At 45.2% G+C, this 15,028-nt stretch overlaps 1 protein-coding gene across 1 annotated transcript; it reads right to left on the bottom strand.

Moving 5' to 3' along the window:
- Positions 1-1,294: 1,294 nt before the first annotated feature.
- On the bottom strand, positions 1,295-14,545 carry Tmem176b (transmembrane protein 176B). The gene is made up of 7 exons (XM_051203040.1): positions 14,531-14,545; positions 11,226-11,431; positions 3,712-3,822; positions 3,398-3,454; positions 2,957-3,175; positions 2,024-2,143; positions 1,295-1,624 (listed from the first exon to the last, which is right to left on the bottom strand). Exons 2-7 carry the CDS (start codon positions 11,424-11,426, stop codon positions 1,541-1,543), a joined length of 792 nt encoding a protein of 263 aa, XP_051058997.1. The 5' UTR covers positions 11,427-11,431; positions 14,531-14,545; the 3' UTR covers positions 1,295-1,540.
- Between the last annotated feature and the right edge of the window lie 483 nt (positions 14,546-15,028).

The raw sequence follows: 15,028 nt of genomic DNA, 5'->3' as shown, positions 1-15,028 counted from the left end.
ACAACGCTCTCTTCCTATAAAGACACCAGTCATGATGGGGTTGTACCCACCCTGATGGCCCCATTTCTACCTGACTTATACGAAAAGATTATCTCTGAATGTGGTCACATTCTGAGCCACTGGGGATTATACATTCAAAACATAGATTTTGAGGGGAACTTAGTCATCATAATCCATAATCCTATGACGTCTGACTCTATGCCAGAAGTTGGTGAAATGCTGCCCTCTCTTCGCCTCCAGTGTTTTCAGGCCCCAAGGACTGACTGCCCCTCCTAGACCGTGGCCTGGGGTCTTGGCAAGTGGAATCCAGGGCACAATGAGTGACGACTAAGAAGCCCCTCTGCCCAACTAAGCCATCATTTCTTGAGATCGGGCTGATGACAGGTCACTGGGCGCCACCAAATGTGCCAGTGCACACTGAGGCAGGGGGTGCTGATCACTTTGCATGCCCCAGCTAGCCAAGCACCAATAGCAATCTCAGAGCCTGCCCCAGCTAGCCAAGCGCCAATAGCGATCTCAGAGCCTGCCCCAGCTAGCCAAGCGCCAATAGCAATCTCAGAGCCTCTCCCTTGAGTGTCATCTTCATAACGTTCCTTTTGGTCCTCATCTCTGACAGATACTCAGCAAACACTTCACATTACTTTCTTGCCTGGTACACCATACTCTTTGTGGTGTAGGCTTGATGCCGCATCTTTTAAAGAAATTAAAATGTCCTTAGTTCCCTGACACCTGAACTTACAGATGACCCCTGAACATGCAGTGGGCTGGGTTCTGGGAGAATCAACTTGACTACAATCGCCTGAAAAATGGGCTTCTGAGCATAGATGTGGGGGATCACTTTGATTATGTTCATTGAGGGAGTAAGCCCCACCCACTCCAGGAGCCACCATTTCCTAGGTAGAGTGGGGAAATGAGCCAAGCACCAGTGTGTCTGCATGTACCCCTCTGCATCTGAGTGTGGCTGTGGTGTGGCCTGCTGCGTTGGGCTCCTGCTGCTGTGAACCGCCCTGATGATCACAACACAGTAAGATAAAACCTTTCTCCCATAAGCTGTTTTTTGCCAGAGCATTCATCACAGCATAGGAAATAAGACTAAGCAATGGCCGAGAAGATTCTAAACCCCTGAGTTGTGTTCACTTTATGTAGTAGAATGGAGGCAAATCCTGAAGTAGAGTGTGACATCAGAGATATGCAACCCAACCGCAACCATCCTCCATGGTCACCCTTCTGTCTCCATACACACCAGCTCGAGGTATGCCTTTCCCAGCACACCATCAGTAGCAACAGAGAGCCCACACCTCTCTTCAAGAAGGTTTCTTTTTTCTGGTTGTTTCTGCTTAATTAGCATTGGGGAAATGACACAGTATCTGTTTATGAAACAAAGGACATTGGAGTGAGGACCGTGGGGGAGGGGAAGAGAAAGAGCTGGATAGTGGCTACATCAGAACTAGGTGTGTACTGTAGGACCAGCAGAGGCCCTGTGAACAGGATTGCTCTGTGCAGGGACACATGCGGGCTCAGGCAGAGTCTTTGTAGCAATTCATAGGATACCAGGAATCTCCTTGGTTGGGGAGGGAGGTGTTGAATCTCCCCCAAGAAGCTTTTTCTCTGTCTCTTCCTTATCCTGAAAATAAAATAGGAAGAAATCACTGAATGGAAGAAAAGCATGATGATGGAGCATGGAGTTTAGCACCGTGGATGGATGGAGAAGGGCATGAGGTTGGCTTCAGCGTTTGAAACCAGCAGAGGAAATGAGAGGCAGGGAATGACAACAGGAAGTGCACATGCAGCAAGACGGACAAGGAAGCAGAGTAGGGGGAGTGAAACATGAACTTGGACGGAGTGGGAAATGATAGCATGGAGAAGCACAAGGTAGCATAAGTCGTATAGGACATACGATGGGGTGAGAGTCTCCACACAGTGAAGGATGAGAGAGGACCAGTTACTTCCTAGGTCAGGTGCTTGTCCCCGTTTTCATTGCCCAGACCCCTGATGCCCAGCAAGTCCCTTCCTGAGTACTCACCAGGGCCTGGGAGCTCCGGTCACACATACTTCGGAGACTCAGTCCCAGGGAAACCAAAGACACGACAATCTTCAGGATACAGACAACGGTGAGCATGATGCAAATTGCTAGGAACAGGTTCTAGAGGCAAAAGAGAGCCAACCCAGCAGGAGTCAGCTCCTCTGAATCATATCATCCCCTTACCACAGCTACATTCAGTCCAGACCCTGTCTAGCCATACTTCTCACCAAGGCTGATGGTGTCTTCTAGTGAGGGGGTGGCCACCATTTCTAACCCACTTGCTTGACTGGTGAAAATGACATCATGCCAATAATGGGCAGCCCTTCACCGATCCTGAGTTTCTATTCTGTCTCTTGACAACCTTAACTCCCCACCTGGGAACTTACTGCTGTACTGAGAAGCCAGAAGCACGTGAAGAAGCTGCTATGGGTTCTCTGGCTAACATCCCAGCTGAGCTCCCAGCCAACAGTCACATCACCTACCTACTACGTTAGTGCCTCTGTGTGGATGCCCGGCCCCAGTGAGCCCTTAAACGACCACACCCACTGTTTCTGCCTTCGGCTGCATAGGAAAACCCAAGTGTGAGCTGTCTGTCTGACCCAGCCAGAGAACTGTGAGAACTATGAATAAAGTGGTGTTTAAAGCCACCATGTTCTGGGGCGATTTCTTATGCATCAATAAGTAGATAACCACAATGGCCATTCATTAGAAAAGTCAGGGGAGTGACCTACTGTCTGTTCCCCCACCAACTTTGAGTCAGGGGATCTTCATGTATGGAGGTCTGAAAATGCCTCCAGCTTGAATGACAACAACTTAACCAAAGGCCTAGGGTGAGGGCCAAGTTCGCAGAGCCTTCCTCCCTGTCCCCCAGGGGCTCTAACCCCTAAAAGCCAGGGCTGTAACATGTCCCAGGAAAGCCACTTGCATTCTCACCATCATCATGTTCAGGTACTCTCTGCACCTTTCCGTCTTCCAGGGTGAGTCACTTATCCCATACTCACTGCCCACGCCAGACTGTAAGGAGTCACACGTGGAACTGATCTTGACATGGTAGAAATCGCTCGTTTGCCAGATTAAGCTGCTCACACCCAGAACAGTAGCAACCACAGCTGTAGCAATGCAAGCCAGGATGAGCAGAAGAGATATGTGGCCCTGGAAGAGAAAGGTCCCGATGCAGATGCTGCAGTCAGTGGCAGAGTCACGAACCACAGCCTGGAACCTGCTCATCTCCCACCTGCTGCTAGGGCAGGAAGTCCCTCCCAACCCTCCAGGAAACTGGTAACTAAAGGATAATCCGTAGAATAGTGCTGAAATGCTAGCCATTTGGGAGGGTGTAGAAAGACAAGGTTGATAAAGAGGAATCCAGAGACTCACAGACAGTTTTCCCTGTCGTTTCTCATGAACAATGGTGGCAGCTCCAGCTACAATCGCCTGGAAAGAGAGGACACCAGGAAAAAAAATACCTCTAGTTTATTCTCCTGGCTAGGTTTCCCATCACCCTTCCACCAACAGCTCCCACAACAGCCCAACTAAAGCAGGGTTCAAAAGACAAACAAGCCAACAAGAAGGCAGCACATGGGTAGACACTTGTCACCAGTGTCCTGCCCTTGAACAAAAACAGAAAGCTAGGCATCAGAAGGGTTTTTCCAGTCCTAAGGCAACCATTTCCTGTTTGTCTCCTTACTTACCACAGACCCTGACCAGAAGGCACAGCCAGAGGAACACAGTTCAGTCCAGGGCCCTAAGTAGACACACACTCCAAGAACATAGCTCACAAGCCCCAGCAATACCTGGGTCACCTGCCAGACAGGAGGGGAAAAATCAAAAACAAACAAAGCAGTTCTTTACATCCCAAGGGGAACTGCACAGCTCTAAGCCAGATGTAGGCTTCACCAATTCCTCTGCTTTGGCCTCGCTGCAGCTCTGATTCTGGAAGGTTCTGTTCTAATATCCATTGAATCATACTGGTCTGCTTTTTTCTCCATCCCCCTCAGGCTATCTGTCTTTCATTTACTTTTTCCTAACACTATCACGTTATGCCAATTCTTACCATTTTTGCCTCATTCTTACCCTAAATTCAGATGCCTAAACACCAGTGTAAGAGCAAAAGTGGAGAGGCTACCTCAAATTCCCTTCCCCCGTAATGAGATTGATGACTACCTTGTATACCATCCTAGAGCCTTCATCTAGTAGCTGATGGAAGCAGAAGCAGACACCCACAAGTAAACACTGAGTAGAACTCCTGGAATCCAGTTGCAGAGAGGGAGGAGTGATGATGAGTAAAGGGGTCAAGACCAGGCTGGAGAAGCCCACAGAAACAGCTGACCTGAACAAGGGTGAGCTCATGCACCCCAGTCTGAATGCTGGGAAAGCAATACTGGACTGACCCAGATTCCCTGAATGTGGGGTTAGTTGGGAGGACTGGGCAGTCTATGGGGCCTCTAGTAGTGAATTAGTATTTATCCCTAGTATACGAACAGACTTTGGGAGCCCGTTCCACACAGAGGGATACTCTTTCAGTCTAGACACATGGGGGATATGACAGACTTTGAAGGTCCCCCTTTGGAGGCCTCATCCTCCCTGGGGAACAGAAAGGGGATGAGATAGGGGTAGGTGGGGGGAACAAGGGAGGGCAGAAGTGTGCAGGAACTGGGATTGACATGTAAAACAAGCTTGTTTCAAATTTAAATAAAAAATTATCAAATAATCATCAGTCATTAATATCTCTCAATATCAATGGGCCCAATTCACCAATAAAAAAGAACAACCCACAGGCTAACAGAATGAATACTAAAACAGAAGCCACCCTTTTTCTGCATACAAGAAACACACTTCAACATCAAAGACAGACATTGCCTCAGAGTAAAGGGTTGGAAAAAGATTTTCCAATCAAATGGACCAAAGAAGCAAGCTGGTGTAGCAATCCTAATATCTAACAATATAATCTTCAAACTAGAATTAATCTACAGAGATGGAGGATATTTCATATTTATCAAAGGAAAAAAATCCATCAAAGTGATGTCTCAATTCTGAACATCTTTGCCCTGAATATAAAGGGACCCACATTTGTAAAAGAAACATTAGTAAATCTAAAGTCACATATTGAACCTCACATATTAATTGTGGGAGACTTCAACATCCCACTCTCACCAATGGAACAGGTCATGCAGACAGAAACTAAACAGAGATGTTATAACTCACATGGACCTAGCAGACATCTACAAAACATTTCACCCAAACACCAAAGAATATACCTTCTTCTCACGACCTCATGGAACCTTCTCTAAAATTGAACACATACTTGGTCACAAACCAAGTCTTAGCAAACACAAAAAAAAGTTGGAATAGCCCCTTGTATCTTATCAGATCAAAAATTGAGTTCAACAATACCACTAACCACAGAAAGCCTACAAATTCATGAAACTGAATAGTGATGGAGGATGTCCTTCTATATGCTGTGAATATACGTTTCTTATATTGGTTGATGAATAAAGCTGTTTTGGCCAATGGACAGGCAGGATTTAGCCAGGAAGGAAATCCAAACAGGGATAGAGAAAGGTAGTAGGCAGAGTCAAGGAAACTACATGTAGCTTCTGGAAAGGTAGGATGTCTGGGCATTCTCTGGATATATATATATATATCCAATATGGGTTAATAATTAAGAGAGAGCTAGCAAATAAGAAGCCTGAGTCATTGGCCAAACAGTTTATAGTTAATATAAGCCTCTGTGTGTTTATTTAAGACTGAACAGCTGCAGGACAGAAACTTTCACTCACAAGTGGTGCCCAAACTTTTGGCAAGAATTTCCATGTAAAACCTAGAGATTATGAACACAAAAGAACAGAATCAAGCATGGCCTCTTGGTAGCAACATTTTCTTGGATGTGCTCTGTTTGCAAGAGGCAAGCAGAGGCAGAGGCATGGCTCCTTTAAGAGAGGCTTCCTGACTCAGTATTAGTGGCAAAAACTGCAAGTCTCTTTTGAAAAAGACTTAAACACTTAAATGGTTCCACCAAATGCTTAAATTGTGTTTATGAGCAGCTGGCAGCATGCTTCTTGGTGGTGGGTGGCATGGACCTAGAAACTCCACAGAGTTATGGCAATAAAAATAGCTCCCACCAGTGAAACTAGACTCTCAAGAAGCCAAGGAATAGGGTGGGGTAAGATGCCACTTTAATCTTAGCCATTCTGTTTAACAGATTAAAAACAAATGTGACCAGAGAAAGATAGAAATATATAATATTTCTATTCAGAGCTAGTTCCAGGACAAGCTCCAAAGCAATACAGAGAAACCCAGTCTTGAAAAACCAAAAAAAACAAAAAAAAAAAAAAAAAAGAGAAAGAAAGAAAGAAAAAGAAAATTAAGTCTAAGGACATGTTACTTTGGAAAAGAAGTTCTGCTTTCATTTCCATGGATTCCTTCCATACTAATATGGCTTGGTCAAGCAAGACATCTGAAGTAGTGGCCAGGTGATCCAACATCCAAAATAGCTGAGACCATGCAGCCTCACAGACTGCTACAGCCAGGATTTGGCCAGGGTTCTGGGCTTTCTCAGGATCCCCTTGGGATTAACAGTCCCCCCAAACAACAGGAAGCAGTTTGGACAGAACTATGCCAAAATTCTCAGATATTGTTTATAAATGTTTATTGGAGTTGGTTATAAATGGTTAATGATCACAGTCAATTTTTTCTAAAGAAAAAAAAGGGACATATGATATAGAAATGAATACTTTGCATTGGTATGGATTTTGACTTATACAAATTTAAGGTCAATTTTGTTATATGTATATTTCTACTCTTGTTTAGGTATTATTAATTATTATGTTTATACAGCACTTTTTAAAATGTACTGTATAATTCAGTACAGATTATAGTCGCCTATAAAAGTCAAAACTTAGTTTTGTTAGTTTTCTAGACATACATAGATATATTTCAAATGGTTAGGTAGTCTTCCAAACCTTTCAAAGACCTACAGAATATGACATTTCAAATGGGCTTCTTCCCAGAGATGCAGGAATGGTTCAACCTATGAAAATCTATCAATGTAATCTACCATATAAACAAACTGAAAAAAAAAAACCCACATGATCTTCTCACTAGATGCTGAAAAGGCCTTTGACAAAATCCAACACACTTTCATGATAAAAGTCTTAGAAAGATCCGGGATACAAGGAACATACCTAAATATAATAAAAACAATATACAGAAAGCTGAAAGCTAACATCAAATTAAATGGAAAGAAACTCAAGGCAATTCCACTAAAATCAGAAACAAGACAAGGCTGTCCACTCTCTCCATATCTAGTCAATATATTACTTACTGCTAGAGCAATAAGACAACAAAGAGAGATCAAGGGGACACAAACTAGAAAAGAAGTCAAAGTATCACTATTTGCAGGTGGCAGTTTAAATAAATGACACCAAAATTCTACCAGGGAACTCCTACAGCTGATAAACACCTTTAGCAAAGTAGCCGGATACAAAATTAACTAAAAAAAAAAAAAAAAAAAAATCATTATCCCTCTTACTTACAAGTGATAAAAGGGCTGAAAAAGAAATCAGTGAAACAACACCCTTCACAACAGTCACAAAGAATATAAAATATTTCGGGGTAACTCTAACCAAGCAAGTGAAAGATCTGTATTACAAGAACTTCAAGTCTGAAAAAAGAAATTGGAGAATATATCAGAAGATGAAAATATCTCCCATGCTCATGGATTGGTAGGGTTAACACAGTGAAAATGGCCATCTTACCAAAAGCAATCTATAGATTCAGTGCAGTCCCTATTAAAATACAAACACATTTTTTTACAGACCTTGAAAGAACAATACTCAATTCATATGGAAAAACAAAATCACAAGATAGTTAAAACTACCCTGTAAAATAAAAGAATTGCAGGAGGTATCATCCTCCCTGATCTCGAGCTCCACTACAAAGCTATAATAATAAAAACAGCATGTTGTTAAAATAGAAACAGACAGGTGGCACATTTTCCTTACCCATTCTTCAGTAGAGGGGTATTACAAATAATGCTGCCATGAACATAGTTGGGCAAATGTCCTTGTGGTATGAGTGTGTATCCTTTGGGTATGTGTCCAAAAGTTATCGGTATTGCTGGGTCTTCAGGTAGACTGATTCCCAGTCTTCTGAGAAACTGCCATACGGATTTCCAAAGTACAAGTTTGCACTCCCACCAGCAATGGAGGAGTGTTTCCCTTACTCTGCATCCTACTCAGTGGTTAAAAACAAAACAAACCTTGAAATTTGTAGGCAATTGGACAGAACTGGAGAACACTATCCTGAGTGAGGTAACCCAGACCCAGAAAGACAAACACCATATGTACTCATAAGTGGATATTAGACGTAGAGCAAAGGACAACCAGCCTGCAGGCCACAACCTCAGAGAACCTAGGTAACAAAAAGACCCTAAGAGAGACAGACATACATGGATCCTAGGAAGGGGAAAAAGACAAGATCTCATGGGGGCAGGGGATAGGATAGAAGGGGAGAAGGGATGGGGAAAGGGAAGTGGGGAAAATATATAGCTCAATTAAAAAATAATTAATTAATTTAAAAATAACATTAAAAAAACAATTGGATGAGTGGAATCAAATCAAAGACCCAGACATGAATTCACACTCCTATGGACATCTGAGTTTTGACAAAGAAGCTAAAACTATACAATGGAGAAAAGAAAGCATCTTCAACAAATGGTGCTGGCGTAACTGAGAATCCAAAATATCAGTATCTATCACCCTGCACAAAACTCAAGTCCAAGTGACTCAAAGGCCTCAACATAAACCCAGTTACACTGAACCTGATTAGAAAAGAAAGTAGAGAACAGCTTTGAACACATTGGCATGGGAAATAACTTTCTGAATAGGACACCAGCACCACAGACACTAAGATAGACAAGTAATAAATAGGACCTCTGTAGAAGCTTTCAGTTTCATGAGGTCCTACAGAATGGGAAAAGATCTTCACCAACCCCACATTCAACAGAGGGCTGATCTCTAAAATAAATAAAGAAGTCAAGAAACTAGGCATCAAAACACCAAATAATCCAACTCAAATGGCAGAGAAACACTTTATCATCCTTAGTCACAGAGGAAATGCAGATCAAAAAGACTCTAAGGTACTATCTTAAAACTGTCATATCAAAAGCACAAATGACAACTTATACTGGAGAGGATGAAGAGCAAAGAGAACACTCCTCCATTGCTGGTGGAAGTTTAAAGTTGTACAGCCACTTTGGAAATATCAATATGGCATTATCTCAGAAAATTGGGAACCCATCCACCTCCAGATCCCATGATACCACTCTTGGGCATATAACCAAAAGATACTCAATCACACCACAAGGACACTTGCTCAGCTGTGTTCATAACAGCTTTATATGTAATAGCCAGAACCTGGAACAACCTAGATGCCCCTCGACTGAAGAATGGATAAAGAAAAGGTGATACATTTACACAATGGAGTATTACTCTGTTGTTACAAATAATTACATCAGGAAATTTGAAGGCAAATGGATGGAACAAAAAATCATCCTGAGTGATGTCCCACAAAGACAAACATGGTGTGCACTCACTCATAAATAAATATTAACTGTAAAGGATAGCCATGCTATCATCCACGGACCCAGAGAGGCCACATAACAAGGAGGGCCCAAGGAGGGCGGAGGACGCACATCTCCCTGGGAAGAGGAAATCGAGGGCTCCTGTCTGGACTGTGGCAGGTGGGCATGGGAACTAAGGGATCTGGGTAGGGGCGCAGAGGGAAGCAGAGCTTAAACTGGCGTCTGGAAAGTGGGGCTGTATGGAGAAGCCTTATGCAAGGGAAACTTTCTTGAGACTCCACAGAGGGCTGCAGCTAAGACTCCTGCAGCAGTGGCTGTATAAACTGAATGGGCCATTCCCAGATTGGTGAGTACCACAGTTGTCTTCCGAGAGCCTTCATCCAGTGACTGGTGGAGGCAGATTCAGAGCCCACAGCCAAACATAGGAGGCCTGCACCTTTCTAGAGGTTATGGAGGAGGGGTAGATGGGGAGGCGGGGTGGGGGAGGAGTGGGAGGAGAGCTCCAGAGAGGAGGATGTGGTCAGGATGTAAAATAAGTAATTAACTTACTTAAAAATATATATAGTTTTGCAATAACACCAAAAAAGGAAGGGAGGGAGGGAGGGAGGGAGGGAGGGAGGGAGGGAGGAAGGGAGGGAGGAGTATGGCTTACAGATAGCCTATAATGAGGAACATGTCCCAATCTTTCAAGCTGAGGGCTGGCCTTTAAGGAATCATCCCAGGCAGCAATTAAGCAATGTGGCATTTAAAGGGGCATTTCCCTGCTCCTCATTGTTCATTCCCACCCCAACAACTTAATCAGTGTAAGCCCCAATAAACCACAGACAGCCCTAACCTGAGGAGTGTCTTCTTGCTAAAATCCGGCTGTCACTGATTCCTATACCCCGCCTGCATGTCCTTCCAGTGCCTTAGACTCATCCGTTAGATTGCACCAACACCTACACCATCTTCCAGGGTTCTCATCATGTTCCTGGCTTATACCCCCAAACCCATCCCACCCCGTTAGGGAGACCCCATTTAAACTATCTGGATTCCTGTTTCTTCTCATTACTTACACTCAACACACAAGCGAGGAACCTGGCTCCTTGCCTGGGCTTCTCCTGGCTCAGAGGCAGCCTGAGTTCAAAGCTCACCCACAGAAGCTGGAACTCCTCACCCTGTCACTCAAGGCTTTGGCAAAGTGGCTCCTGATCATCTGTGACCCCTCTCTCTACTCTGGACTGTACCAGTACTGGCTGCCCTTGTTCCTGGCACTCCTTTGCCATGGAAGTCCTTTCCTTTCACACCCTGCTCTCTCTGAGGGTTTGGTTAATATTGTCTCGTACCTGCTGCCTCCAGCCCCCATGAACTCCAGGAAACAACTGAACTCACAGTCTTGACATTCCTCCCCTGTCACCCAGCCTCTGGCTGACACAGCCCTCTCTGCCCCAAAGTGGGGCTTGGTTACTCCTTTCACGCAACCCCCTGCAGAGAAATGTCTAAAACCTCTTCCCAAATGTGAGGGGATGAGGGAGCTTCTGTGTTCTTCCCTGAGGAGTCAATCTGCTTTTCCTTTGCATCCTATAAAGAGTAGAGTCCCTACCCTCTGTGCCACCTCATTAATCCACCAACCACGCCTCTCACCCCTAGAGCCAGCTGCCCATGGTGGATGTTGGCCTTGGAGGGCCCAGTGTCCTGAGGGCAGGAGAGAAACTTCAGGGAAACCATGGCTTTCAGCAGCTGCTCCCAAGCTGATTTCTGGTGGATGTGGATGTTGACATGAGTGGACTGGGGGAGCACAGAGGCCATTTCAAGCCTATTCACAGTCACCGTGGTTTGGACCATCTTTCCTAATGGGGAAAACAGCAGGTGGTTACCGTAGAAAACAAATGAATGAAGTAAGGGAAAGGGAAAGTGGAGGAACTAATGACTCAAGGTCAAGATCAGCGTCGCAGTTGCCCTTATTTGGGATTCAAACGACTTCCAGAGCCTTTCACCAGGCACAGGGCTGACCCCTTCCCCAAAGGATTAATGGAATGTTACTGTTTGACTATGCAGGGCCCCTCACAGACTTAGTCTTGGCTGATGGGGAGACTGTGGAGACTTAGGAAGTGGGGACTGGTTGGAAGATTGTAAGTCAACAGGGGTGTGCTGAAGAGCATGTAAGCCCCTCACACATCCATCTCTCCACTCTCCCTTCCCTCCTCCATCCCCCCCCACCTCCTTCCTGACCCCCATGGGGTGAGCAGCCTCTACTACCACTCCTACTGCCCTGATATTCTGCCTTGCCTTGGGCACAGTTTAATGGGCCGGCCTCACAGCAAAACATCTGAAAGAGCCAGCCACACAAGGAAACATAAATCTCCCCTCCTTCAAGCTGTTTTTCTCAGATGTTTATTCACAGCTGGCTAACACAGCTTGGCTTAGGTCTAAGTGGGACAAAAAAGAAATGCACATTCACACACACACACACACACACACACACAACTTTTCCTAGCTAAAAAGTTAGAAAGGGGGCCGAGAAGGTGGCTCAGTAGGTAAGAATTTGATGTACAAGTATGAGGACCAGCCTTTAGATCCCAGAATCCATGTAGAAGTTGAGCAGGTGTGATGTCTTCCTTGGGAGGCAGAGACAGGCTTCCCAGGACAAGCTGGCCATTAAGCTACGTGTTTAACTGAGAGGATCCACCTCAATTAAGTGGAGATAGATCAAGGGAAACATGCAATGTCAACTTTGGGCTTCCACCTGCATGTGCACACACGTGTGTGCACATACACATACACATCTGTGCCCATGTGCATATCAACACACATGCTCACACACTATACAAATATACACAAAAGTGCAAATGATAAAAGAGTATAGCTTTAAAATTCTCCTTTTTATCTGCTCGCAGGTGCCTAGTTGCCTTCCAGATGGGAACTAACATGACTAGTTTCTTGCAGGGCCTCCAGTGGCATGTTTAATATACAAGAGTATGTAGAAGTATTTCTCCCTCACATATGACCACTGCCTTACATGGTTCTGTACAACATGGTATCGATGTTTCCATATGTTTTAGAATCATCCTACATCAGTCCATCATAAGCTCCCATTTGTATGACTACATAATAGTGTGCGTGTGTGTGTGTGTGTGTGTGTGTGTGTGTGTGTGTGTCAGAGAGAAAGAGAGAGAGAGAATATTTTAGCAGTCTCCGATACTCAGGTTATTTCCAATCCCTTTGTATCATGACCAAGGTGGAATAATGCATTTTTAGTGGCTGTTGCCAGTTACATTCCATGGATGTTGTAGCAATGACAAGTGGCATCTCCTGTTTCTGCTTTCTTCAGTTTCACATAAGAGAAATTACATTCTATTATATGTTTTAACTTAATGCAATAAATTGCTCCATTTTCATTGATTATCTTGAGGTTTGACAAGTATTTATCTTTATGAAAACACAGCTACAATCTAGATGCATATTGCAAAAAGTTCCCTCCAGGTGTGATGGCACACACCTTTAATCCCAACACTCAGGAGGTAGAAGCAGATGGACTTTTGTGAGTTGGAGAATAACCTGGTCTACATAGCAAGTTCCAGGCCAGCCAAGGATACACAATGAGATCCTGTCTCAAAAAAATAAAAATAAAATTCCCTAATGCCCTCCCCCAATACATTTCCTTGTCCGAATTTCCACATTGGTTTCTGCAATGGTTTTGAGTGTTCATAATGTGGTTGACTGTCTTTTTGTTTCTTAGGGGCATTTTTTATTACTTATTTTGTAAGTTCTTCATTCTGATACTTCCTGAACTTTTTTTCATAAAAGTTTTGTATATTTGAAACTTTGTATATTTGGAAATTTTACCATTAGCAACATGCACTGACACACCCACATGAACAGGTACAAACATGATTTAAGAAAAAATGTTGATCTTTGGATCTATGTCATAATCCCCAGATATGGAGGCAAGGACCCATGTGAGTCCATGTGTTAACTTCTGAAGAACAACTTCTACTGTGGTCTATATCACCTTTCTCCACTGGCTAAAATCATGCCCTGAGTTTCCATAGGCTCTGGACCCACAAGGTCTTCTTATTCTGCCTACTATGAAGTCCGATGGGCTCCTCACCACTGCTACCAATCTAACCAGCATAGAGTCTAACTCATCCTGCCTGCTTTCCGCCTCTCTCCTGTTCCTGGTTCAGAACTGTCATGGCCATCTTAGCCCCTCTGATCAGTTGCTTAGATCCAAAAGAAATTCTGCCCAGACAACTCATCGGGGCAATCTGGTTGAGCATCGGTTTCAGCTGGACATTGATAGCCACTCCAGTCTCTCCTCTGCTCGAATCCATTTGTGGTCACCGGGGCCTTAGTGCACCTCCCCTTCTGCTTACCTGGACCCTCTGAGTGACAACTCTTCAGGAGGGAGGAAGAGACTTTCGACTTCTCAGAAACGCAAATAGAGACCCCAGGTTCTCACCTTCCCTTGAGGTCCCAGAAGTTAGGAATACAATCCCAATCCCATCTGTGTGCTGGCCCTTCCAGACCCCCAGTCCTACCACTGCCTTGGCCACTCAGAAACCCTGATGCTCAGCACTCCAGAGAGTGGCTCCCTGATAACCCTCCTCCCAGGGCCCAGGAACACGAGGAGAAACACCCTGTGTCTTCACTCCGCAGCCATCCCACTCCTGCTTGGTCTCAAAGGCCCCACTCTCAGAGTACAAGTGAGGGTCTGGTAAGTGTGGGAGGCAAAGCCAGGCCCTGTCCTCTCCAGCCTTGGGCCTGTTTCCAGAGCCACCGCCTCTGTCCAGCATGTCCCTCCCTCCTGGAGTCCAGGAAAGCAGCTTAGGAGAGGAGCAGCATCCTTGGCTAGGGTGGAGCTCCAGAAGTAGGCTTGGGGACCCTCTAGAGAAGAGGCTCTGTGCTCCAAGAGAGGGTACCCTGGGGCTGTGAAGGGCCGGCCTTACCTGCTGTTCTCTGAGAGAGGTGGGGCTGGAGCAGGGAGTTCTGGGAGGACCCCAAGGTAGATAAGAGGGAGGAGGTTAGGAGGAAGGGGAGGGAGGGTGGGGGCTTGACCAGAGTCTCTCAATTTCTCAGCAAGTAGCTGACATGAAGGGGCCCCACTTGGGGGGGGTCCATTTGGAGTAGATGGTCAGGCCTGTTGCAACAGGGACTCAGGTGACACAGGACACACAAACACCCAAAGTAACACAGACCACATTGCTTAGAAAGCTCTAGCACTGATGGGACTGGAAGAGAGTGCTCTCAAAGATCCTGCAGGATTAAATCATTGCCAGCCCCAACTCAGTGCCTACCTCACCCACCGTCCCCAGTGCCCAGTGCCCAGTGAGGAACTGACTGCTGGAAAGCCCCTGAAGGGGCCCTCAGTCCCAGCTGCCTGCCAGGAAGTGCAAAAGTCTGGTCATCCTCCCTCCCCTTCTGGCTCCCACCCAAGTTCTTCCTCC

Source organism: Phodopus roborovskii, unplaced genomic scaffold (genome assembly GCF_943737965.1).
Source record: "Phodopus roborovskii unplaced genomic scaffold, PHOROB, whole genome shotgun sequence".
Classification (NCBI taxonomy): Eukaryota; Metazoa; Chordata; class Mammalia; order Rodentia; family Cricetidae; genus Phodopus; species Phodopus roborovskii.
Note: the sequence above shows the minus strand (reverse complement) of the source record. Positions and strands in the feature narration are given on the sequence as shown.

What these genes read in the sequence shown, in the direction of transcription:
- Tmem176b (XM_051203040.1), bottom strand. Translation starts at nt 11,426, where the DNA reads ATGGTCCAAACCACGGTGACTGTGAATAGGCTTGAAATGGCCTCTGTG. An exon ending in ATGGGCAGCTGGCTCTAGGG is followed by an intron (nt 3,823 to 11,225) that starts GTGAGAGGCGTG and finishes CCTGTCTGGCAG; the next exon opens with GTGACCCAGGTATTGCTGGG. An exon ending in CCTTCTGGTCAGGGTCTGTG is followed by an intron (nt 3,455 to 3,711) that starts GTAAGTAAGGAG and finishes CTCTCTTTCCAG; the next exon opens with GCGATTGTAGCTGGAGCTGC.